The following is a 26910-nucleotide window of genomic DNA, read 5'->3' on the forward strand; positions in this document are numbered from 1 at the left end:
AAGAAAAAGGCCCTGTGCTTGAGGAGATAGTTATGCTAATGCAGACTAGTATAAACATAAATCACAAATACGGTGAAGCTGATGATCCAGAAAGTAATTCTTACGCATATTCCACAGAAGTATAATTAGACAACCAAGTAGGAACCTGCCTGTCTTCGCCACTTCAATCTTTTCCCCCTTGTGTTCCCTGAAGCATACCATTTTGTCAGCATAGATAGATGTCCAATCAGACTAGACATTACAGGTGCCTTGCTAGCTAAATCTCACCTGCTTACATAGAGTCATAAACTGGTTACCAACTCTGGGGCTACAAATTTGCTAGACAATGGAAAAAGAGACCCTGGGAATCAAAGCCAAGCAGCTGACTTGACATTTTTCAAAATAACATAAATAATGCTGTACTTCAGCAGTTCTCATCAGTCACACAAAGGAAGTCAAAGGTCTGTGCAATAAGAAGTCTGCTGCAATGCTGATAGGACAGAGATTTTACACTTGTACATAAATCAGTAAGCAGCAGACTTTCAAATTGCAATATCCTGTTCAGAGACTTCCATGCATCTGCCCTTTTACAGCCACAATACACAGAAGATGTGGCAGAGTTCTTGCAACAAGAAATCAAGGCTTACAGAAGTATACATTTAGGAAATCAGTACTGCTTTAAACACAATTTTAGAAAGCTCAAGGAATTAAAAAAAAAAGGTTACTATCATAATGAAAAGTCATTGAATACTAGGAAGATTTTTCAATATTTAGGAGCCCAATCATAAAAACTCCCTTTAATTCCAGATTTCATAGAATTACATTGCATATGATTGAACTATTTCATGAATTATTATGCCGCAGAATGGTATGATTAATACAATGAAACAAAAAGCAGAAGTAAATATTGTTTAGTCCAACAAGTTACACAAAGCTGTGTATTCAAAACCTTAAAGACCAATGCTTTGACCAGTGACAGTGAATGGAGTGCTGCATATACTAAAAGTTTATGAACACACAAGAAATAAGTCTTGTAACTTCTTGTTGTTGCTGTCAACCCAGTACCAGTTGATAAAGCATAATTTGCCAAGAATATCCATGATTTGCCTTCAGTGCTCTACTCCATTTGTATTATCAATACCAAGCCTCATTCTAACTTCTCGCACCATGTGACAAAATGTAGATTTGTAACCCTGGTGCCTCTAACCCTGTCCTTAGCCATAACCTAAACTATAAATCAAATAAACCAAACCATCCAGCACAGAACATTTCATAAACCACTTGCAGCCATCAAAACTAGACCTGCAGACCCTGGCTGCGTGATCCATGAGTAAGCCTAACTCTTTCTGATGCTGTTCATAATCTTAACCTAATCTTAATCTGGAGAAAAACATATACCATTCTTTTCTTCTGACATGATAGGCTTACAGACACTGAAAGATCTGCCAGTAAAACTCTCCATTTCCCCTCCCAAATCTTAAACTCATGCCTAATTCTACAGGGAACAGTTGACAAAACATCCATAACCCTCTCAAGCAAAGCAGAACATCTCCCTAGAAAAGTCATCACAGTTTTGATTATTTCTCCTTACCTTCCACGTTGTCTAAAGCTCTTTCTTCATTCCATCTATACCTTATTTCCAAACCAAGAATACCAGGGCAGATATCCTTCCCCAGTCTCAAGAAGATGGTAGGTTTCTTTAAGCAGCTCAACTTTAAAGAAAACATATTCCCTCTGTAGCTAGAAAGGTTATTTTAGAACAATTTCAAAATTGTTAGAGCACATGTTCTCACAAGCAAAGGAAAATTCCATTCACAGATCAAAAAAATACCTGTATAATTTGGAAGCTATTTCTTTCTTAAAAAGCAATTGACTGAATTGTCCTGCAAATGTAGGAGTAAAATTACCAGAAGTGTGAAGCACTCCAGTCCTGTACTCTTAGGTATGTAACTATTGACTCTTGTATACACACAGCTCATACAATGCAGTCTCTAGCTGTTTTTGAGATCATGCACATACGCATTACAAAAAATAAGCTTCAATTCTGTATTAAAAAAAAATCATGTAAATTACCCATTTCTGTACATCAGCTTAAAGGCACTCATTTTTATATATAAATAGCAACAAGGCTACTAGTCAAATGTTCAATCTCTCCAACGGGTTCCTTGCACACAAAGCTGATGACTTCATTCACTATATATTCTAATACCTCAATTACAAATGCAGTCTTTTTTTTTTTTTTTCCCTAAAGCTGGCTTTTTACAGCAAGCTGTCAACTATGACATAAAAGTTGTGCACATGTGAAATCAAGATGATGCATCTTGACTGACCAAAGGCAATGCACAATATTGCAGGAAATAAAGTCATTAATATATGATGGCATGATTTTATGGCTTTTTCATAACAGTTAAGTTGTTAAAACAGTAAGAACAGGGTACACAGAATGAACAAACAGGTGCAGTTTTGCAGGATGAGACTGTCATGCAGGTATTTTACAGCTATTCAGTTTGGAAGGTATAGACTACATACATGATTTCTAGTTTTTCCAGTTTAACATTTCTTTTTCTTTTTGCCTCTCCATACAAGAACCAGAAGAAATTAGTGTATGTTAAATTATCACCAATCCCCTCCTCCCAACCAATGGAGCAGTAGCCAATGGGCTACTTAAATCACATATTAAAAAGTCAAGAATTAATGAAAACAATGCCCCAAAGTAATTAAAATCCTATTCCACACAAGAACAAAAGTAGTATTTTGACACTTCCAGAAGAGAAATCAGAACTATGAAAAGTTGCTACTGAATTTTTGTGATAAATACGATGTTAACTATTCAAGTCATCAATACACAGAAACACAAAAGCTGCGCTGAAGAACTGTTGCCATCATCTCCAAGAGGAAGCAGATTAGGATCATGGTTTGCAATACCAGAGTGTTTTTTGACTGCAACAGAAACTAAATTTAGACCCAGTTACATAAAAAATACTAATAGCTTTAACACTTTTAATCAGCATAAGAGGTTTAGAGATACACAAATGATTTAAAGTCTGTTGACTAGTTTTATACTGCATTTGCAATATTGTGCATTAGTAAAATCAGGGAGCTTATGAAAGAAATACTGAAGCATAATAAAATTACATAAAACATAAAAAGCAGGCTATACAGAGTGACTCCAAACTTTGGTACTAATAGACATTTTACTAGAATACATCAAGAACATAATGTCTCTATAGATTCCTGCAGCATGCAGGCTAACCCACCCAGGTAATGCAACAAAAGTACCTGGCAGGTTCAGAAAACAGGCTGGACTCTTTATACATGCAATATTAACTTGTGTGATCCTACAAAGGGCAAAAAATAAAACGCTTACTATCTTGATACCGTTGCACACTGCTGATCCATGGCTAGTGCAACAGCACAAAGCAATCTGGCAGGCTTTCAAATGCCAAGTCTGGCATGGTGACGGGCAATATGCTCTGCCAGCTGTGCAACTCCTTCAGGAGCTGCAAATGGCAAAAAATAATTCCCTGATGATTTTTAAGGAGAGTTCATTATTATTGCTTGCAGAGCACCCACCAATAATTTATGAAGTATTGATCACATCATGCTCAGGGTTTTTTCTCCACAGCACCTAAACAAGCTCCCTGAAAACAACAGAAGACACAATATTGTCCCAATACAAATAACTACTTGGATAAGCTACAACTGTTGCCCTAGGCATGTGGCAAAATTGCAAAATAGCTGGCAATGTTAATGTATGCCCCATCTCCCATTTTTTGATATGTAATCTACACCATGCAAACATTTTCAGGTTCACATCTTGAAGCATATGCAACAGGCGAGTTAACTAAATGTGGGTAATTATTTTTTTTTTGACTTGAATAGTTCATTGCACAATGTCATCAGAAAGTATTCCTTAAAAGCCTGTTTCTATCACTGCATACTAGCAGATACAGAAATTAAACCGACAGTCCTGAGTTTTAGTGATGACTAAGTTCTATCTACATTCCATTTTTTTCTTTCAAGGATCTTTCAAAATCCTCTTGTACAATTTTTCTATACAATTTGAGTGTTACTACTAATAAAGACGTATTACCTACCCCTTTCAGATTTATTTTTGAGAAACACTGGTAGTAACAGCTGAGATGAGTATACTATAAAACTTACCCAGATGGATTTAAAAGAGGAAAAAAAAGACTAACTTTTAAGCAATTACTGTAAAATATACCTTAAGGCAGGTATTATCATTGATACCTGGCCATTCACTTCCGAAGCCAACTGTTCTTTCTACAAAAATATAAAGATCTGGAGAGGAAGCAGTAGTTTCTCCAGATTAGATTAACTGCAATGGTTTTATATAAAACTACAACTTTAAACAAACCCCAATAAAAGGCTAGCTATTGATTGTTTTTTCTTTGCAGGAACTTATTCTCAGTGATTTAAGCCGCCTCACTCCAGATCAGAGTACTTGTTCCAATTTACCTATCTGTAAAGCAGTCTAGAAAATGACTGTGCTCTGTGTCACAACATTATGGTTTAGAACTGGTGAGACAACTAAACCAGACTCCTTGCAGACAAGGCAACTGAGTTAAGTGACAACTCTAAGAAGGTATCGATGAAACCACCGGCTTGAGAAACTGATCACTCCAAGTGTTGTTGCTTAACAATTGTGTTGCTATGAGTTCATTCTTCGTAACTGACACCTAAATATTCCTATCAACTTATTAGCCACAAAGGAAAAAATAATTTTGGCTGTATCTAAAAAAATCCTTTAATACATTGGAGATGGAATAGTTACTTAACTGCAAGTGTTCTGACATTGTTACATGACATTAAATATTATGCTTTATTTTCTACATCTTAAATACCAGCAAGAGCACCATAGCCACTACCACATGATGAACTCTTTCCATTGATTTCCCTACATAATTTTCCTAAGTCAATTTTATGAAAACTGGTACCAACCTTGTGCTGAGTTGGACAGAAAGTTTGTGGTTTGGTTTTTTTCTTTTTTAACTGGAATTAGCATCATGGCAAATTTCTTTTGTTTGTCAAAAACACCTTTTAGAGAACTTTTAGCACTTCAGAAAAACTGAATTGAAAATGAGAAATAAATAATTAAGAAAAGCCTACACAACTGAAATCATGTATTTGCTCGTTATCAAAATTTGTGAATACCAGATTGCAGTTACAAACTATACTTTTTGGCAGATGCTTAGCTCATTATCACTCAGCTGTTGAACCACAGATCCAGCTTGCATCACCCAAGAGGATTATGCAACAACAGGCAGGTTATTACTGCTTAAAGCTCATATACCAAACTTGCATTTTCATAATATTTTTAGTTCCTATGGATCCCTTTCCAGGAAAACAGCTACATAGCTTATTGGAAGTTGTACTCAAAAATACAGTCTTTTTTTTTTTCCCCACTTCTTATCACAGTGGTAATACATAACCTATCAAGGAGAGTAAAATTTAAAGTGCACTGCATGAAACAATCTAGTTCTCCCATGTTTATCAAAACTCCACACTATCACTACGCACAAGAAGACATACTTGGTAATTAATAGATATTTTAAATACTACTTCTATAGTCCTCTTCTACCACTGTGAGCAAGCTTTACTGAGCTGAAAGGAGTGATCAGTTCACTTACCACTGAACTGCAACTACTCTTCAGAATTTCTCTGCCAGAAACACTAAGACACCTTTTAGGACAAGGAATTAAGAATTTTACTAATGTAATTAAAGTAATTTAGATTGATCAAAACAACATGCTCTTTCATTTCTTGGTTAATACTGGTCAAGCAGTGTGATGTACACTAACAGCTCACAACATATACTGCTTATCATGCTGGGAGGATGCAATTTTAGACCATCCAAAACATTCAACGAATTATCTGCCCTGCTGGCAAACTTCATGGAAGATGATTTTCTACAAAAGCTTGTATTATTATAATGGAAGCGTTCAAACTCACTGGAAAGAATAAAATACTCTCATTTAAGATGAACACTGCTCACATCAACTGCGGCTAACTACCCTGTTCTATACTTGCAGGAAACAAGCCACCCAACTGATTCCCATTTACAAAATAAATTCTAGTGATGCAAACTTTGATCTTTGCATCACATCTCTTTTCCAATCAGAAAGAGTCTCAGAGAAGGTGTCCTGGTTTCAGCTGGGATAGAATTAACTGTCTTCCTAGTAGCTGGTATAGTACTATATTTTTGAGTTAGGATGAGAAGAATGTTTATAATACACTGACATTTTCAGTTTTTGCTAAGTAATGTTTAGACTAAGTGAAGGATTTTTCAGCTTCTCATGCCCAGCCAGCAAGAAGGCTGGAGGGGCACAAGAAGTTGGCACAGGACACAGCCAGGACAGCTGACCCAAAATGGCCAAAAGGGTATTGCATACCATGTGACATCACATCTAGTATATAAACTGGGGGGAGTGGGGGCAGGAGGGATTGCTGCTCAGGGATTAACTGGGTGTCGATTGGTGGGTGGTAAGCAATTGCATTGTGCATCACTTGTAATAATAAAAGGATTGGAATGTACTATTTTCATTTTATTATCATTATCATTTTCTTCTTTTCTGTTCTATTAAACCCTTCCTATCTCAACCCATGCGTTTTACTTCTTTTCCCCAATTCTCTCCCCCATCCCATGGGGGAAATGAGTGAGCAGCTGCGTGATGCTTAGTTGCTGGCTGGGGTTAAACCACGACAGAAGGTAAGACTTAAGACTGTTTAAAGTATTTTTAAAATTAAATTTCCAACAGGCAATTTTAAAGATTCTTTTGATCTAGTTTCATTATCCCAGTTTGAACTACCATTGGTTCCTTATGCAGTTTTCAGATCAAGACCTAAAATTGTTTACTGTTTACATTTCTTTATCAGATTTGACTGCGAGATCATCTTCCCCAGCACTGTCTTTTTAAAACTACGAACACATCTGCAAAAGCCATGAAACAGAATATTGTGCAATGTTCAGATCCTTACAGTAAGATTTCTTTTGCCAAAGTCTCAAAAAATTTTAGTAGTTTTAAGTGTTTTTCCCCAGGCAATACACTGCTCTTTCCTAACTGAAATAATACATGTCATGCCTTATCAAAGAAATCTTGATTCAGCACAAAGTGTTTTAGGGTACAACCATCTATAACAATTATTTATGAGGTGGAGGGGGCAAGGTTTGGGGTTGGTAGGGTGTCTCTTTGCTTGTTTATTCCAAATGAATAGGGTTTGACAGCAATTAAAAGCTAGTACAGATACAGGAGAATTCCCACTTTTCCAAACAAGTTTTACCAGCAAATAGATCTCAAATGCTCTCACAAGACTGTTACTCTGACTGAATGCAGTGCACTACCTTTCCAATAACAGCATATTTTGAGAAGTGGATCTGGTTAAGTCTAAATATTGTCCAAGGAAGGAGAACAAGAAAGATTTTCAGCTTCACTTCACATCCAATATATGTACTGTCAAAGTAAAATGATTAAAAATGAGACTGTCGCCCACGATAAAGTTATTTAACTTCAGGGTAAAGCTATATTTAGACAATGGGAACAGCTTAACAATTAATTCTAGAATTTTTTTATTATTATTATTGAAGAGTTCTGCTTCTACATTCCCTTAATCTTTTGAAATATGTCTTCATATTCTGTTACATAGGCACAGGAAGTAGAGAATACAAAAGCTAGGATTTACTCACAAATACTACAGACTTTGGGGATGAGGGAAGGCAAGTTTCTGCATTTCCTGTGTCTCCACACCCCCTTGTCTCTTCTTAGCTGAGGAATCTGAATTATTTAAGACCCGTAGAAAAAAATATTTTTAAATGGCCATTAAGCACCAAAACTAGGTTTGACTAAGTTAATATGCTTGCCATTAAGAGCAACAGAGCAAAGAGTAAGAAATGGTACTCCTTATCAAATTTTTACTGCTAATGAAGAGAATGCAAAAGTCAGAAAATACAGCTTACAGTCCGTGGCAGCACTGACATTTGTGGAGGTAAGGGGAAATGAATCTTTAATTTCAGATACAAACAAGAACCAGATTAGTAACTCTGAAAATCACACAGAGAAGTTCAATTATTGTTTAAAGCAAATCATAGTTAAGAACAAAACAAACAAACAAAAGAAAAGAAGAAGAATAATATGTCAGAGAACTGATAGCAGACTAGGCAAAATTCATGGGAATTTGCTTCAGTTCCACACTGCTTGCAAGGAATGAATGCATAGCCAAGGAGCACACCTGTCCCACAACGCAGCTGCAGCCTATGGTATGTTTACTACAGACTTCCTGTATTCCCCTGCATCCCTCTCACCACCAGAATTGTCCACAAGCCCAGCTTTCCCCAGTCCCAGCACTCAGATGACTAGTATCGCCTTGCATATCAGCTTTCTAGGTCTGATTTCAAGCCACACATGCTGAACAGACTAAAAAAAGAAGTTAGCTGTTTTGCTCATAGTTGAGTCTTTTCCTTAGTGATGGCACTAATTTGGGGTTCTCCCCTTACCAGAATGTACAGGAATTTAGTGAATGATAACACCAAACTTTTGTTAAACTTAGCCAAATTTGAATCGGTAGGTTAAAAGCGCCAAACAAAACCGATAGAAAGGTTCACGGTCACACTGTCTTGTCTTTATTCCTTTCTTAAAAACAGCGCTATTTTCAGTTTGATTTTCTAAGGGGTGTTTTCTTTATTATTATGATCCATGCAGGCATGTGTGATCTCTGCCCACCCTAAGCCCTCAAGTTAAAAAGTCCTAAGGCCAATATGATCATGTACAAAGTAATTCACTTTATAAAAGTTCATTTGTATCAGCAATAATAGGAATACAACAGTATTCACCAACAAGCATCCAGCAGCATGTAGGTTTACATAGCATTGCTACAAAACAGCTACAAAGACAGAGCATTTCTATGAACTTCTGGCTGCCAATATAATGGAAAATAAACATTTTTCTACACTTAAAAAAAAACCAAGACAAAAAAAACCCCAACACATTCAGCCATTCCTAGCCAAGATTTTCTTTGTGTATCAAAATACATTCTCACTCACCATTAACTTTTCAAGTTTTTTACATTTTTAATATATATAGTTCTAGCAGTTTAGGTTTTTTTTCTGTGGCTTTGTTTTGTTTTTTTTTTTTTAACACAGTCTTCAGTTTTGAGCTACTATTTTAAACAGAATAAGTTGTCTGTAGATCAAGTAGAAAACTAATTGTCAAGAATGAATTGTAAAGTAAATTACCTTTCCATTTATAGCCCACAGGGCTATTTTTTTGCCACTTTTTCAAAAGGTTTTATTTAAACATACACACAGAAAGCACATATTACATTGCTGTTGTATGTAAAAACAAGCAAGCAACCCTCCACTGCTAAGGCTGGTGGTTCACATGTGGACAGGGGGAAAAAAAAAAAAGGATTAAATAAACTTGAGAGGCCATTTGTTTGCATAAGTTAATTTCTGAGAAATTAAGGCGCCCAAAACTGTGCTCAGGTTCACCTAAAAAGTAAGGTCAATTCCTAGCATCAGCAGCTACACTAAGTCCCACTGTCAACTAGAATGAAAAATGGCACAGAACACGCAACTAGAATGAAACATGGCACAAAAGCATTAAATACATCACATGAACTCAGATTTCAAGATAAAGGATCTTCCTGAACTTGGCTCATGGCACTCTGAACAAACAGCAGTGCAGGGATAAAGTACTTTGAAAGTATTAAAAACAGAACTCAGGAAAGATTTTATAGTTGGCATAATTTTGCAAAAGCTAGACATTACAAATCCTGTAAATTTGTACAGAAGTTAATCTGAAGCAGACAATTACTGGATTTTAAACTGCCTGACAATATCATCCAGTCATCTTAGAGTACCTTTCCAAAGTAATTTTTTGATCCTGCAGATTAATACTTTATATAGAATATGAAATGCTGTTCTGGAACAAATCAGTAAAATGGAGCAGATACGTTAAGATGTAGCCAGATTAACACTGGGGGAAAGTTTAAGTAGTCTAGCTTTTAACATGGGCTATTAAAAAAATACTTTAACTAACCGCCATTTAAAAAAACAAACAAAAACCAACCAACCAAAAAAACCCCAAACAAACAAGAAACACCCACAATCTCAAGACTGTCCCCTCAAAGTTACTAAAAAAAACCAAAAAACCCCCCCCAAAAAACCCAAAGGAAAAAAAAAAAAAAACACACAAAACCAACCCACACAGAACCCAAGAAGAACAAAACCAAGGAAAACCACAGTTCCCTATCTAAACTTGTTTTAGAACAGAAGAATGACTTTTATATATTTTGTACTCTTTGGCAGGGTATCTATGAAATCAAAACACACCCTGACAAATTGAACCCTTCCTGAGAAGGGCTCACAGTCATAAATTCATTTATAATGTGTTATGTGGGAGACGGCAAGTCATAACAATTTGAAAATCAACAACATGGAATGTACCAACAGATTTATGAGGAATGACAGTAGCAGTTATTTACATGTTCAGGATAGTTAATTATTCTTTATGAATTAGGTTTCCCCCATATAAATTAGAAAACTACAAAAAGTCAAAACTGGGAGAAATCCCCACTGTCTTTAAAAGTTCAAGTAAAAACATCTTTGCAGCACTTTCCTTAGACAATAGCGTATTGCTCGTATAAAAGGTCTCTTATCCTATAGAAGTCCTGACAGAGACAGCCTTCCAATCCTATGCGCCCCGTCTCAGTCTGAAACAGAAGACACGTTTCAATTTATTATCTTTACACCAATGAGAAACTTAATTTTCATTCAGAATATTATTTACCAACATGTTTAAGACACAGAACACCTACCCTGCGAACAGCCACCAGATTGTTGCACACAAGCACTCCTCCTACAAATTCAGCTTGTATTCCTTCTCGCAGGAGAACTTGCTTGAAGTCAGACAGTCTTGGCTCATTCATAAACACAGACTGATGTCCAAGAACCTTTAAACAATACACACAATTTTAATACTTCTGCTACTTAATACCTTCCATTTTTTCCAAAGATCTCCTTATCATTGCGCTGGCAGCAGCGTAGCCTAGACTACAGGACTATAAGTGAGAAGATTGGTTCTATTTCTGTTCACCTGCAGCAATACACTTCCAGGATAGAAAGGCCTTAGAAGTTATCTGTCAAGTAAAGGAAAAGTTTCTGTCTTTGCTCACATATTGAAGACAAATGGAAGAGGGACCTTCAATGTCAGCTTTCCAAGCCATGTTATGCCAGGGACAGAGCTGTAGTAAGCTGTACTGCTGATCAGATTAAATACTTCTATGACAGTTGTCATGAATCTGAACAGGCTTTAGAGTTGTCTCCACATTTATCTAACTCCTAGAACAGACTATATTCAGGACTGTGCAAGAGTATCTTAAAAAGCAATTCCAGGATTAGAAGGCATTGTAATCATTCAATGAAGAGATAAAATAATATCTACCCACATGCAAAGTATTTTAATTTAAGAGTAAAGATAAATTTCTAGAAAAGATTTAATGAACTCTCAAATCACTACTACAGAAGCAGACATATGAATTTCAAAGATGTGTATCTCCAGTATATGAAGTATTTTCCATAGCATCAACAAAACGTTAATAAAATCCAAGAGTGACTAAACGCCAATTAATTTCCCAATCTGCAAGTACTAACTACAAATATGAAACATGTTAATTAAAATCTTATCTTCATAAATAGATGGTACTGTATGCTAGGCACTGTTAGCGTATGCAAGAGATCATCCTTGCTGAAAAGCATAAAATCTGAACAAAGAACAGTACCAGGTTTAACAAAGAGAAAACCAAACATGAAAATCCAGTTTCAGTTAGGCTTTCATTTGAATAAGATCACTGTATCAACCTCTAAGCACTCAAAAAAGACAAATAAATACAGAGCTGTTTGAAGTCCAGATCAGCGTAATTTCTGTACCTCATGAGGTGGCAGAGGTTCCAAAGTAGGAATGATCTCACTCTCCTCACACATCTCCTTGTCATCATCACCAAAGAGGCTTTTCATGGCCTTCTGTTGTGCAATGACACTAGAGTCTGAAGAAGGCATATCTACTTGCATCTCTAAGTCTTCATCTTCCCTCAGCTCTCCCTCTTCCAAAATAACTCCAGTATCCACTTTCGAAACCCGCATGTCCAGAACACCATCTATCCAAGCCAACTCAGCATCCTTGGCTTTACAGAACTGAAGGGAGCTGACAAGAGAATCTTTTAACCTAACCTGGGTTGCACAAAAATAAAAGTACTGTTAGTTTGATGGAAAACACAGAGAGTTCTTACTTTAAGCTTTAAAAATTAGCAGGTTTTCCTCTCACTGTCTCTCCACATAGGTTTGATTCACACTCTTTTGGGGAGGGAAAGGAGAGAAATGGTATCACCAAGGCAGTATGTTCTATACTTTTAAAATATAATTCTTATAACCCTCACATCACTACTCAACGTAAAAAGCAGCGGAGATCAATACCTTTTTTGTCTTGGTTAAAATAAAAGAACCACCTATACAACTGCAAACTTGAGTTAAACTTACAGCAAGTGCAATCAATTCCTTTTAAAACACCAGGAACTTTTTTGGCGGCCAAGAAGTTCCTCAGTTGGCCTTAGTAAATCTAAGGAAATTTTCTATAGATACATTTAGGTTACTGGACAGCAGTTCCAAATTTCAACCCTCCAAAAAAATTATAATTAATATATTATTGTAAGAAGGGGTGTTGTAAATATCACATTTTAAAGTGACCAAAACATTACCTTACACTGACTCCTCTGGTGCATTCCAGGACCTTAACCCATTAAATAAGCCCTACTCTGAAAGACTGTTATCCACATGAGATTGTGCATCATCCCCATAGCAGAATCAAGGCTGCAACTGTACGAAGGATACTGCAACTATCTATCCGTCTGCAACACAGTTCACTGAAAAGACACTGGGATTCTGATGCCCCACTCATATCTATTATTTTCTAATTCAACGTCTCCAGTGTACTTCATCTACCCAGAAAGCTTCAAACAGAAAAGCAAACTAAAGCTATGCAGAAGATTGAATTTCCCCTTTTCATATATATATATTAAAAATTGATACTAAATATGAGACAATTACAATTTTATTCAGATAAATATTTTGTGAAAAAAATCACATTCCTGTCACCTCCTGCACACTAGCAATCCTCATAGCTTTAAAAAAAAGCAAACCCACACAACAAAAAACCAACAACCAACAAACCAAACACAGAAAACACTGCTGTTTTAAAACCATCAGAATGGGGTAATTTTGAATAACTGGACCTTTTCACTTGCTACAGGGCAACAGATTCTTCTCTGGAAAGAAGCAGAAATACCTCTTTCAAAAATTCTACTGATGTTTTTCTATTAATTTTAAAAGGACAGAAGCAATAAAGGACTAATCCTAAAGTGCATGCGAGAGACTTTCCTCTAAACAACTTCAAAAGTTGAATCGGGACCATACACAATTTTCACATACTTCAGACAAATTAGCCAAGTTTTCTTATTTAGAGCTTAACCGTGAAAATTAAATGCAATATAGCAACACATATTGCATATCACAACACATATTATAACCTTACTTTCCAAGAACCATCACATTCACTTTTTTGGGGCATTAGGTGTGTATTATTTATTTATTGATAACATTAACTTGCTCCTAACTTTACATGTTCATTCTTAAGTATTATTTAGGCACAAAGGACTTTTTTTATCTTTGCTTTCTAAGGCTCCCCTTCAGATTCCAAAAAGAATCCTGAATTACAAGTACTGTACAGTGGTACTCTAAATATAGGCATTATAAAGCTATTAAGACTTGAGTAAACTGATGTTCCCATGGACACGAACCTCGCCTTTTGCACTACAGGTAAAAACGCACTGATCTCATGTTTAAGCTCTTAAACACTTCTTCTAAATAGTAAGTATAAGGAGAATGCTTACCTAGAAGACAGAAAAATGCTACTAATGTCTTGATCACACAAAATCAAGTGTACACACAGGTAGTACCACCTCGCCTCTTCCAAAGGACAGAGGGCCAAATTAGAGTCTGCCAATACAGCTCTACTGCAGTTCACAGTAGTTACACAACTAACAAATTCCAGTACCTTACCTGGTAAATGTGAGTTTCACTGGTTGCATCTACAGTTTCATGCAGTTTTGGCATGTAAACTTTAATATCTTTTCCACCAAAAGCTCTGCAACATTCTGCAAGGTCCTGACTGGCCTCAGGTGGTCCGTGGACAATGATCAGTTGTCTTGGTTTCATTTGGTTAATAATTTTTTTAATTGAGTCCCCATCTGAGCGTCCTTCATAGTCAATGTATGTAACTCTGGCTCTAGTTTGAATTAAAAACCCCAAGAATAACATTTTTTAGTTTAAAAGATTAAACCTTCGAGTGGTCCAAAATATTTCATTTAAAAATGGAAGATATTTTGAAATTATTTTACATCAGCAAAAGCTGTCAGCACAATATATATTATGGATCAGTAAAATACAGACCTGCCAAATATCAGCACGTATGTGTACTTAGCACCATAACATTCACTTACATAGTTATCCAAAACATGAGATAAGCATGTTTGAGTAAGTTGTTCTTTTATCAAAATACATATACATACACTTGAGTATCTATGCTAACATACTATTGTATCATTTGTTCTTCCTCCTTCACTTGTCTCCCATCAGACAGGGAACAAACTGCAAATTTCTTAAGACAGTGAGGAACTGTAAGACTCTCTACTATGCTCCCAGAAAGACTAGCAAAAAACTAACTTAGATAACTTGGGGGAAAAAACTAAAAAGCAAGCCCTTTTCCACTTTCTCACTTCCAAGCTAGCCTTTTATCCAATTTGAACCATACCCATGCCACCATTTTAGCAGAACTGACAAGAACAACAAAGCCACTCACTTAATTTCCATGGATTCTGTTGCAGAAATACATTTGGTAGGAACATCTGACAAATCCTGGTCCATAGGCTCTTCTCCATTTGTCAAACCAGATTCCAATTTGCTTTTTTCTTCTTCTGTTGCTTGAAGTTCTGGAACTAGAAAATCCTCAGGTCTAAAGAATGAAAGGCATTTTGCTTTTAGTAGTCTTACACTAAAACCAAAGCACTACATAATATAAAAACAAACAATGCTGATTATTACTACTGACATGTTTTATAATTGTTATTGCCAACAATTTTATTACACTTGCCTTCAATATTTCCATATTTGAACAGAAGTCATTTGGAAATTATCATCTTCCTATCTTAACAAAGGTATCTCGGGAAATACTAGCAAATTGAGGATTCCTAGCAGTATTCTTTACACAAATAAGACAAGTATCACTAGATTTTTCTAGGCTGAAAAATGTTCTTCCCCCTCATCATAAATTTATCAAAATTATGTGTAATTTAAAGCAGGAAAAAAGTCAGGTTAAAAAAAAAATCAATTAAATCTTACAAGACTTAAAAAAAAAAAGCCCAAAGCGGAAGCACATCCTAGGAGGTGTGAACATGTGAACACAGGCCAAGGATCAGCACTCTGCAGCTTCAATCCTATCATAAGCTTCCTGTGAGACTTAATGCAAACTGTCCTAACTGTTCAAAAGTTACTGTGATTGGAAGAGTACAAAATTATGATTTTTATTTTTATTACTTCTGGTTTTGAATTATTTCATAGCTACTACATGTTAGTATGCATTACCACCACATACTTGATAATCTCGCCATATTCATCCCATTTAATTCTTTCTTCAGGGGCTGGAAACATTGGGTAAGATTTCTTTGCCTGTTTGAAGAAGCTTCCTTTCCGGCTACCTTCACCTTTCATCATCAAATCATGTTTGGTCTTATGTACAGTTGGCTGATCAATATCCTCTTCAGCATCACTCTCATCACTGGAATCGATATCTGCCCTGAAATGATGTTCCAAAAAAAAAAAAACCCAAACAAACTAGCACTTCCTTTTTTCCTTCAGGTTTAATATTACATAAACACACTGACTGGAAAATAACAGTTGACATAACAGTAACCAAGGACAAGGGCAGTTTAGGTATCTCAGAAAGAGCTCACAGTCAAACAGCAGATGAAACAGATCTATAATAACAAGAAGATTAAAAGACAACCACTCCCAATTCCTCAGTGCCCTCAGACAAGTCTACCAGCACTATGATTTTCATTTATCCCTCTAAATGGTTGAAGTGGCAGAATGAAATCTCAACTCTGACCATAACAGAAGAATGCAAGAACAGCCAATATACTTACTCTTTAGACTGTTCTAACTTCTTCGCTGCTTCTTTCTTCAGCTTCTCCTTTTCTAGGTATTCTTCAAGCTCTTTTCCTTCCAACTTGACACGTTTTCTCAACTGCAGACAGAATTAAAATTAATATTGTGAGTAGCTGACATGATTTTACTACTTTTCCTACACACTGCTGGCTAGAATATTTGTATTTAAGTACCAAGTGCAATTACAACTTGTATGTCACATACAAGACAAGATTAGGCAAACATGTGGCACCTTGGCATGGCAACATCATGAAAATGTAATCAATTAGTAGAGTCTACTTTAACAGAAAAGCATTTCTAAAAGTATTAAAGTCAAATAGCTTTACAAAAATTTCTCAAAACATCTTCAGGAAATATCTCTAATACGTGAATGCAAATATTCTGAGATGAGCAGTGTTTTTTATAATTTTTGTGTCACTAATGTCAAACCAGAAGAACCTGGCAAAGTCATACTAGCAGGCAAAACAATGGTAAGTTCTGTTTCTTGTTTTCTGAAAATCAAATTAGAGTATAGGTCACACTAAATAATACTGAATTCTAGTAACAGTCTAATACTGTAATTCAATGCTCCCAATCCAATCTAGAACTAAAGCTGCATCATCAGGATTGAAATTATCACTGCAAACACAGGGGTCTCCTATAAGCTAGCAATGTTTACAAGAGAAGTAGACACAGGTATATAAATTATGGAAAACAATTTGAAAGCATGAATAATAATTAATTGTGTTATAATTCCTAACTTTCACTTATCTTTCTAATTCTGGTGGGGTATGCTATACTAATTTGACTTAATTCTCCCCTTATCCAAAACCAGAGTATTTTCCAGCAAGAATAATAATATATTGTGATCTGTACATCAACTGCAAGCAGAATTTCTTCTATTATAACAAAACCACAAAGTGTTGTCTAAAAATAAATATTTAAAAGCAACTTCACGCTCATCTCTATGGAATATGAGTTTTGCCACACCACCAAAAAGCATTTTGCAATTCCCAATATGAGACCTATTTTTATGCAAGTTTATCCACAATTGGTTAAACATGCAACACAGTGATTTCAGATTTCCCTCTGCCACTAGGAGCATTTTCAGTAGACCAAAGAGGAAACTAAGTTCTGTTTTGCTCATATTCCTGCAGATGACCCACAATAAAAAACTTTGATATACACAGACAGCTCTTACCTCAATATCTATAACTTTTTCAGAAGGATTATCAATCAGGAATCGTGCTAGTGTTCCAGGTGTAGTGCGGTAAGTTAAAATTATAGAGTTTTTGGAATCCTGGCACCACTGAATGAAAAGATCTCTAGAAAACCCACACTCTAGGTCAGGTTGACTGGCAAGAACCACTTTTGGACTAGGCACTCGAGCCAGATCAGACAGACTATGACATAAGGAGAGATGGCGGAACTGAAAAGGATTGTTTCTCTTGTCTTCAAAGCACCTCATCAACTTGTCGCTCATCCATTCAACCTAAAATATGCATTAACAAAAAGTTACCTATAAGAATACAAGTTCTACAATAATGTACAAACCTGATATGATGTACAGGATGCAACATGCACGTGATTACACCGATGCTTCTCAGCAAGTGTAGAAATAATGCTGAGCATAAACAACACAGAAACAAATACTTTATGTCTTCTTTTTTAACAGCTATAAACTATGCTAATAAGTCTTGTCATAACAACAGAAATGAGTATCAAGAAACATGCCCATAGCCATGACTGGACTCTGTGTTACTTGATCAAAAGATCTGAGACACAAACACGTACTATGGAATAAAGACAACACCCAGCATTTAGCCATTTTTTACTGTTAAAAACAAAATGCTTTTGCATATATTCCATTACCCTCTTCATAACTGCATTTTAAAATCAAAACAAACCTGTGATTTGGAGAACTCCACTACATTGTAGCTGACGTTATTCAGAAGTGCTAGAGAGTAGACTCCTAATCCTGCATCTTTCGTTCTCCAGATCTGATCAAGAAGTTGAGCAAGTTCCAGAACTCTGCCTGCTGTATCCACAGCTATTAATACGTTTCCATCACCTCGTAATGTCTCCAAAACATTAGCTAAGAAGAATTAAAAACATTAAAAACCCACTTACACTTTGAACCAAAATCAGAATGTTTGTGGTTTGGCTTTTTTTGTTTTTGTTTGTTACATCACACTAGCAATCATAATTAAAAGCAAATTGAACACAGAAATAAATCAAAATTCAAAAGAGATCCAAACCCACATTTCCACCAAAATTAAAGGGAGCTGGAGTTTTCTTGGTAGCTCTGAAGATCTCACTGCCTTGATACTACTTTTTCTTTCTTTATAAAAAACAAACAAAAAACCCCCAGTAAAATGGAGTTTAAAGAAGACTGTGCTGAGGAAGGTAATTTAAAAATCCCTTAAGAGATTAATTGATACTGGGTAAAATACACTTTTTTCAAATAAGGTTCATTGCGTTCAGGAAAATGTTTAACCCACAGGATCAGTACCACCAGAAAAGAGTAATTCAAAATTTGTTACATTTTAATAAAGGTTCTTAGTTTGGATAGTTATGAATTTCTCATAGAAAAACAATTTACAGTGGCTAATAAATCACATTACTGCTATTTTCAAGCCCAAACAGAATACATACTTAGTAGCTGTTCATCTCTTTGCTTCCTCCTGGGTTGTACGTAAGTAGCATTAAATGAATCTGTAATAAGCAATGAAGGCCTGCTCAACATTTCCAAGGAACATCCATTCAGATGGCTGTGGAAAAAAGGCAAAATCTCACTTTTTGCACTTCTATTTTATGAGAAAAAATAAGACAGCTAGCTTCCAGATGTTTGCATGTACAGAAATCAAACTCCTCAGTAGCTGAATGTTTCCTGCTTCAAACTTAGAAATAAATAAAACTGCGTGGAATGAAGAAACCCAGAGCTAATGCTTGTTTCAAATTGATTAATCTGAATGCGAGTGAAATTAGTGGTCATCTTAGAGCTGGAAAGCACTACTACTACCATACCTGTTTATCACACACTAAACAATGCACAACTAACACAACATCTAAGAAATATGTATTGCTATGTTGAACTTACATCTCCCTCTTGTGGTTGAAATCAACTGCATAAACAATTTCTTCCTCTCCATCCTTGACAATCTTCCAAATTGTGCCTCCTATCATGTGGCCAGCTGGCAATGGTGTGATTGACAAACCATGTCCTTTGCCTACAAAAGTTTTCAGTATTTTAGGCACATTACATGTATTAAAATCCATTACTCTGAATAAGAGAGAATAATTTTAAACAGCTGAATGCTGAAATTATTACTGGGGAAAAACAACAAATGAAGTATGAAAAATCAGTAACATATCTGTCCTTCCCATCTAACCACTAACTTCAAAATTTTTTGCAATTGACTTCTATTTTGCCTCCAGAAAAAGAAACTAAAGTGAAGAACACTTCTTCCCTCCACCACCCACCAGTATTCAGAGGCACTGCAGAGCTGCTGTAACTATAGACCTAAACAACAGTAAATGATATAAAAAACATACTGCAAGCAAGCAAGTACACTGGTGAAAGGCAGACTCCTCTCTGGGGCAACACAAAATGTTTCATATATCATTCACTGTCTAGGTACTTAAAACACACATATAAATTACACAAACTGGAAGTTTTCCAGAATGACAAACATGCAAGTCAAACAATACCAGGAAAGGTGTTCATGTGCTGCAGTCAGGGATGACTAATCTTTTCAACACCTGATGCCTTTTTTTTTTAAATAATGCACTGTTGCTCCTCATCACTGGTGCTAGCCCATTTCTTTGTCAGAGTAAAACTAGACCATCCCATGACCATTACGCACCGAGTTCACTGCATTCCGCCAACTTGAACAGAAGTGCACAGCTTTAATAATAATTAAAACATACATTATTGGATGGATGCATCCATTGAGTCTTTCTGGGTCACTTCCATTAAATATGAAAAAAGTAGGGTGTTTTAAAAAAGCTGTTCACTAAAATTACTTCTAGGATGTAAAAGTTAGCAGCATGGACATAGCCTTGCTACAAATATTTTGAAAAAGGGTCAGCAGACTTTCAAGAATGGCATCCCATTTCTATTTTCCAAATTACAGGACAAGTATTTTGGCAAGCAGCATTCAGGAACTGGGACATACTGCATCTCAGAGACAAGCTGCTGGTGGTCAGATTGTACGTGTCTTTGTTCAAGAACATGGTTTCCATTTCATTCTGATCTTTAAATTCAACAAGAGTGAAAAGCTGCACAGTTCCTAGCAATAAGCTACACTAAGTATCATTCAGAGTCAGTGAAGACCTCACTAAATCATCCACATGCTGTAACTTAAACTCTGCAACCTATCCATTCTCTAGAAAGCTTTCCTTTGTGTTACTGGTTACTGAAGAGTTCTGAAGTATCTACCACTAGGCATGAGTAAATGCATTTGAGAGACAAGCTAATTCCAAGAAAAGTTACAAAAACACAAAAGAAAAACAAATCTCTAAATATGCTTTGGCATGACCTCCTCCTTGTTAAGTGGAAATTCTACCCATTTCCACATACAATTACTGAGGCAAACACTCAGCTAATATAGACTGATGCACACTGCTACTGAATTCAGCCCTGCAAAATGCACATTTCAAAACTTACTCCCTTGAAAAAAAAAATTACTTAAATTCTTAGCGACTCTGCTGCCTTTCACTACAAGTCATTTATTGAAACTTTAGTGACAACTGTACCTTTCAAGTTCACAATCTGAGAAAACTTCAGCTGTTGTATCTTATCAAAGGCTGCATCTACATCATCCAACGTAAAGAGTGTGAAATCCTCAGTATTATGGCGGGACTAAAATAAATAAGAAGTATAGAGCATTCAAGAACGTGAGCACTCTACCATATCAAAGGTGTTGTGTATGAGAGTATCAACTTAAGTATACCTGGTAGAGATCATACATAAACATCTGTCCCATTTTATATACAGGAATAGTTGCATAAATTGCACAATTCAACCCCATTTTTCCAACTGCATATGGAAGAGCACCAAGGTGTAGAGGGTCAGGATGAGAAAGAAGAACAGCATCAACCTGGTGTACGTGTCTACAAAAAGAGGGACAACAGAAGTTGGTGAAAAGAGTTCTGTATGGTGTTAGATACTCCCTATTATGGCTACTTTGAGAACACATACACAGTCTGAATGCCAAACAAGAAAACTTAAATCCTTCCAGCTTTAGAACAAAGTTTTAAAAATCATAACTAAAAATTACAGCTATTTCCAAATCTTCAAGTACTTTAAAATGCAAGTGACTTCCAAAAACATAATTTCAAGGTCTGGAAGACTTACGTTTCACATCAAATTCTTGATTAAAAAGACCTTAATATATACCTGGACACCAGAAAATACACTAACTGAGGGGCCAAAAATACTATCAATGCAGACATGCTACAACTTTTCTCCTAATGAGAAAGATCAAGTAACGGGACCAAAGATACCACCATCTTTGAACTGATAAGGATCAAATCAAAATATATTTCTTTAAAAACAGAAAAGGTCAAATATATCATTTAAGTGGCACATAAATTTGGGGGTTTTGATTAATTTTAAAACCAGAAGATTTTTTTCTTGCAAAGTGTTGCATAAAATAAGAACTCAGACTAAAAACTTACCACCCATCATAACTGAAAAACTTGACGGCATAAAACACATGCAACAAGTGAAAATACAAGTTGAGCTGAAAGCTTTTTGTTCCCTCACATAGTAACCAGGGCACAGACATTCTTCTTGATGGCTGTTATTTAAAAGGGGATTTAATCTAATTGCTTCTCAGGTAAGACAGTCAAAAAATTTTATAAATTATTCTCACTTGAAAAATTTTATAAACTATCCTTAGTACATACTAATCGTCAATTAAGACTTCAAACACTACAAGTGTGTCAATGCTAGAAAAGTGAATTTATAAAAATAGCATCACAAAGCTTAGCTTCTTTCAGGAATTTCCATGTTTCAGTCCTAACCTTGTAATCAATGCCTGCATCAGCAAGGCTCCTTGCTGTAAACCTGCAGAAGTTCAGTATTAAAGTCTAGACAGGTTTATTTCTTTACAGGGCTGGGATAACTAGCAGAAGCTGTTTTCCTGACTGACAGTCTATTCAACTTGGAACAAGAGGCTAGAGTTGAACCACTTTGTATTCCGCCTACATACACTAAGGATTCTTTCATTTAAAACTTAGTTAACCGTTCTAAATTAGTTTAGAGCCAAGGTCAGTCTTCCACAAACTCTTCTCTGTGTGATGTTTATGAAAAAACCAAAACAATCAAGCCAAAACAAACACAGAACAGTTTGAGAATTACAGTTAAAAGATGTAACTCCGTAGACTCACAAGAAAAACCCAAGTTTCTACTGAAAATGTTTCAGCAGCATAATTCCCTTCATATAAAACATACTCCAAACAACAACAAAAGAACAATTTTGTATTTAACATCACCATACACATACCATTACATGGTATTTTGAAAACTTTCAGAAAAGGACAAGACCTATTGAAAAAAAAAGTGTACGAACTGAAGTACTTACTTCCTCAGAGAATCAATTATATCCATAGAAAAGTTTTCATCCCAGCCACAGTCCAAAAGAAAACGAAATTCATCTACTTGTAACAGATAGCAAAGGGCAGATTCCTCCTGCACCCCTGAAAGCGTAGTTAACTTGATAATCGATGTCATTTTCCTCTCCAACTGTTTAATCTCCAAAAGAACTAATCTGAACGGTGGAAGAAAATATTTCATTGACAGAACCAAGGGAAAAGTCTATTTATTTAGACCTAACTTCATACCTTTCTGAGAATACGCAGGATAACACACGTGAATACTGTTCAATACAGCTACTGGATATCAATTAACTCTCAGATAGTAACTTTTGATCGTTGTAGGTCTTTTGTTATTAGAAAGAGGTTTTTTTTAACAAGGAATAAAAAAAAAAAAAAAGGCTCACTAGGAGCAGTGCCGTTAACAGCGGCCCCCCCCCGGGGGCGTATGGGGGCACCGAGACATGGCGCATCCAGGGCTGTGGCCCCTCAAGCCCAGCCACTGCCCGAGACGGGCCGGGGGCTCCGCGCGGCGGCTCCAGCGCCCTGCCGGGCCCCGCCGCCGAGACCGCGGCCCGGCCCTGATGGGGCACACCTCCCCGGCCAGGCCCAGCGTTAAGGGGCCGAGGCCTGCGCCCACGCCAGTCCCGAGAGGAAGAGGAGAAAGAAGAAGATGAGGAAGAGAAGGGCGAGCTCGGCGAGGACAAGCCGAGCGCTTCACGCCTCAGCACCGGGCCGAGCCCGGCTCCCCGCGGGGAGGAGAGGGGCATTCTGCGGGGAGGGCTGGGGCCGACCCGCAGCGCTGCCCCCCGAGCCGCCGCCGCCGCCGCCGTCGCTACCTGCCTCGCGGGCCGCCCGCGCGCCGGCCTCCCTCAAGCCCACCGGGGCCCGCGCCCGCCACCTCCGCCCCGTGCGGGACCCTCCGCCATCTTGCGGGAGGCGGGGAGGGGGAGGAGGAGGGAAGGTGGAAGGGCAACGGACGGCACCACCGCGAGGCCGCCGGGGGTGAGGGCCCTCCTCCCCCTCTCGCTGCGCAGCCGGTGGTCTGTCCCGGCCTGCTCGCGCCGCCCGTTGCCCTTGGTGCGGCCGCTGCGCGGGGCCCGTCGGCAGCGAGGAGCGGTACCGGCTGGGGCTCGCGCGGGGGGCGGGAGCAGCCGAGAGGGTGTTTGCGTGGTACCGGCGTCCGTCTGCGCTGGGGGCGCCTCGCCCTGTCCCCTTCGGCCGGGACACGGGGCCGGGGAGTGGGAGCGCCCCTCAGCCCCCGGGCTTTATGGCGCTCTTGCCCCCGCGGGCACGGGCGTGCGGGGGGCGGTCGGGTTTCTAGGCAGGCTGGGGGTAGCGTTTCTCCGCGCCCGGCGGAGCCGGGAGGCTGGCGGGGCCCTCCCGTGGGTCGGTACCGTGAGCGCCGGCCCGAGCCGTCATCGAGGGCGACGGAGGGAGGAGGGGCCGGGGGAGGTCAGGGCCTCCCGCCGTGCTCCCTCCCCCACACCGCCTCGGGTGTCCGGTGTGCCGCCGGCGCGCGGCGGCTGTGAGAGGAATGGCGCCGTTGGTGCCTGTGCTCTGTAATTAGCATGCCGTTTTGAGCTCGCGGCTGTATGACTTCCTTGGTGTCTCTTGTAGCTTGCGGCAAGACCCTAATCTGGAAGGCTTCGGTTGGGTTGGAAAGGGCTCGCTGGGTTTTAGTAATGTCCGTTCTTCCTTACCTGTCAGTTCCCCACCGAATGTGCAGCGTATCTTTCAGCCTTGTTACAGATAGTAAAGCGTCTGTCTGCAGGAGTCGAGGTTATAAGTGCATTTGTAGCGTTTTACAGAACAGCAAACTTCTGTATTGCTAGAGTTACTTTAATGGATTAATTACTCTAGGACATTTAACGGGAACTATTTCACCGGGGACATCTTAAAAGACATGTTCTGTTTCTCTTCCATTTTAGGATAAAATCCTATTTCCCAGGGCCAAGAGTCAGTTAGGATTATTTCTAAGAACCCTGTGTAGGGATCTGTGAACAGCATGTGTCTTGTAGGAGGTGTTTGATGGCCTTCGTATTTATTATGGTGTTGTAGGATCTTAGAAAGTGAGATTAAAGGTGCCAGGTGTGCAACAGTTTCCATGTACAGATCTATCAGTAACTCTTACGCTTTTCTTTTTAGCAGTCATGGTGAATTTCGCCCAAGCTGTGCGTGATCACTGGGTTCACATCCTTGTTCCCTTAGGATTTGTGATTGGATGCTATTTGGACAGAAGGAATGATGAAAAACTATCTGCCTTCAGAAACAAGAGCTTACTATATAGAAGGTCTGCTTTATGATGCCTCTTAAATATATATCTATAGTTACCTTGCAAAGTGCTTCTCTGTTCTTTTTGAGGGTCTTTAAGTATGACAAAAAAAATCAGTGATGCTGTCAAAATATTAAAGGGAAGAAAGCCCTAAAAATTTCAGCAAGAATACATGAAGGGTCATACAATAGGTCACTAATGCCCTCTGAATATCGGGGCTTTAGGAGCCATCTTAGTCATTAAAGAAAGGATCATTAACTGCTGTCAAGTTCTTAGTCATGAAATGTGGAAACCATCATTTTCTCTCTCTCTAAAACTTCAGCAGGAAACAGAGTGCTTGAATTTTAATTTTCAACTTTTCAGTGGATTATTGCAAGCTTCTGTCTTAATTTTAAAATTATCACAATGCATTTTAACTAATTATAAATTTGTGTCATTTAAAAATAATCAGATTTTAAAAAATTAATACAACATCTATGTTGGCAACTGCTGTACCTTCACTGAGGGATGTGATTATATACACTGATCACTTTGGGCTTAGTGGCTGACTTCTCAGGGAGAATTTAGATAACTTAATACATTGCCTCATCTATGTCAGTTCTCCAAATTCTGTATTAGACCATAGAGTTAACGAAACAGAAAAAAAATATCATGCTGCATAGCATGGACTAATAGTAGGAATGTTATTTTCGGTTTGCTGGTAGACTTTTTTTTTTTTACTCTGGTCTCACCTAAATTAGTTCTGAGTAAGAAAGTAAGCTTACGACATAATCCACCCCACTGTTACATTAGCACTTTCCTTACTGCAGTTGCTGGTGAAGTTGGGCTGGTATTTCAGCGTATTGCAACAATCCCCTCTGCTTTCACACCTAGTTCTCTTCCCACCAAAGCAGTGATTTTTTTTTTATTTAAAAGAAGTAGAATTTTTCCTTTTGGATCCCCTTATGTAAAAAGTGTGTTAACTCCTCAGAGATCAGCTGTTTTTTGCTTCCATTTAAATGAATGGGAGTTAAGAGGACTCAAGCCTTTGGAGCTTTGGAAAGAAAAGAGGAAGCTTCTCAGTATCGAAAGATTTTTAACTGACAATGATTGCAAGGAAAGATAAATTTATACCTAAGTCTCAAAAATTAAGGTATTGTAGAATAATTAATTACATTTATTAGTAATTATTCTGAAAAAATTATCCTAATTTTAGTTTCTTTCCTCTCTTTCTTTCCACACAGAGAGTTGAAGCCTGGTGAAGAAGTTACATGGAAATAAAGGCTGCTGATGAAATGGAAAATATTTTCGTTTGATTCCTCATCGTATCTCACACGTTGAAAGACTAGGATTATGGTTTTTATCTTGAGAGAATATGTAAAGCTACAGAAAAGGACACCTGCAATTCATCAGTGCTAGTTTAATTTCCAATCTTACTTTTGTCCCCAGAAGTCACACTCTGGAGCAGGGAGGGGGAATTATGTAATAAAGAAAAACTATGCAAAAATTACTGAACCGTATGGTGTGGAGTTCATGTATTTCTAGCTAATTTATGAACTAGCCTTGGAAGGAATACTTAACACGGACCCAGAATGTATGTGGTCGACGGTTGGTTTTTTTTTTCATTGAATCGAAACAAGTTTGTTTCCAGATTCCCTGTGTAGCCGTGTCTGCCCGGAGCGGCAGTGAGCGGGGGGGCTGCGGCGGCGTCCCCGGGCGTGAGAAGGGGAAGGTGCAGCCAGAGGACGAGCAGCTGCTGAGAACAGGCAGGGAGCTGGCACTGCGGGGCGTTTGCTGAACTCGGTGA

At 37.9% G+C, this 26910-nt stretch overlaps 2 protein-coding genes across 5 annotated transcripts; one reads left to right on the top strand and one right to left on the bottom strand.

The window, feature by feature from the left end:
• Positions 1–8756: 8756 nt before the first annotated feature.
• Positions 8757–23783, bottom strand: CPSF2 (cleavage and polyadenylation specific factor 2). 3 transcript variants are annotated; one of them, XM_075029943.1, is made up of 15 exons: positions 23693–23783; positions 22840–23025; positions 21205–21364; positions 21008–21113; positions 19350–19479; positions 18905–19020; positions 18157–18344; positions 17451–17741; positions 16249–16349; positions 15699–15899; positions 14907–15059; positions 14108–14333; positions 11924–12223; positions 10813–10947; positions 8757–10707 (listed from the first exon to the last, which is right to left on the bottom strand). In XM_075029943.1, exons 2-15 carry the CDS (start codon positions 22986–22988, stop codon positions 10615–10617), a joined length of 2349 nt encoding a protein of 782 aa, XP_074886044.1. In that variant the 5' UTR covers positions 22989–23025; positions 23693–23783; the 3' UTR covers positions 8757–10614. The 3 variants fall into 3 exon arrangements, with proteins under 3 accessions (XP_074886044.1, XP_074886043.1, XP_074886042.1); XM_075029942.1 differs by having other exon boundaries at positions 23689–23778; XM_075029941.1 differs by lacking the exon at positions 23693–23783 and having other exon boundaries at positions 22840–23676.
• Positions 23784–23835: 52 nt separating this feature from the next.
• Positions 23836–26613, top strand: NDUFB1 (NADH:ubiquinone oxidoreductase subunit B1). Of its 2 annotated transcripts, none has more exons than XM_075029944.1 (3): positions 23836–23968; positions 24998–25142; positions 26348–26613. In XM_075029944.1, the coding sequence occupies exons 2-3, from the start codon at positions 25003–25005 to the stop codon at positions 26382–26384; spliced, it is 177 nt and encodes a 58-aa protein (XP_074886045.1). In that variant the 5' UTR covers positions 23836–23968; positions 24998–25002; the 3' UTR covers positions 26385–26613. The 2 variants fall into 2 exon arrangements, with proteins under 2 accessions (XP_074886045.1, XP_074886046.1); XM_075029945.1 differs by having other exon boundaries at positions 23865–23968; positions 25001–25142.
• Positions 26614–26910: the final 297 nt, after the last annotated feature.

This window comes from Buteo buteo, chromosome 6 (assembly GCF_964188355.1).
Source record: "Buteo buteo chromosome 6, bButBut1.hap1.1, whole genome shotgun sequence".
Classification (NCBI taxonomy): domain Eukaryota; kingdom Metazoa; phylum Chordata; class Aves; order Accipitriformes; family Accipitridae; genus Buteo; species Buteo buteo.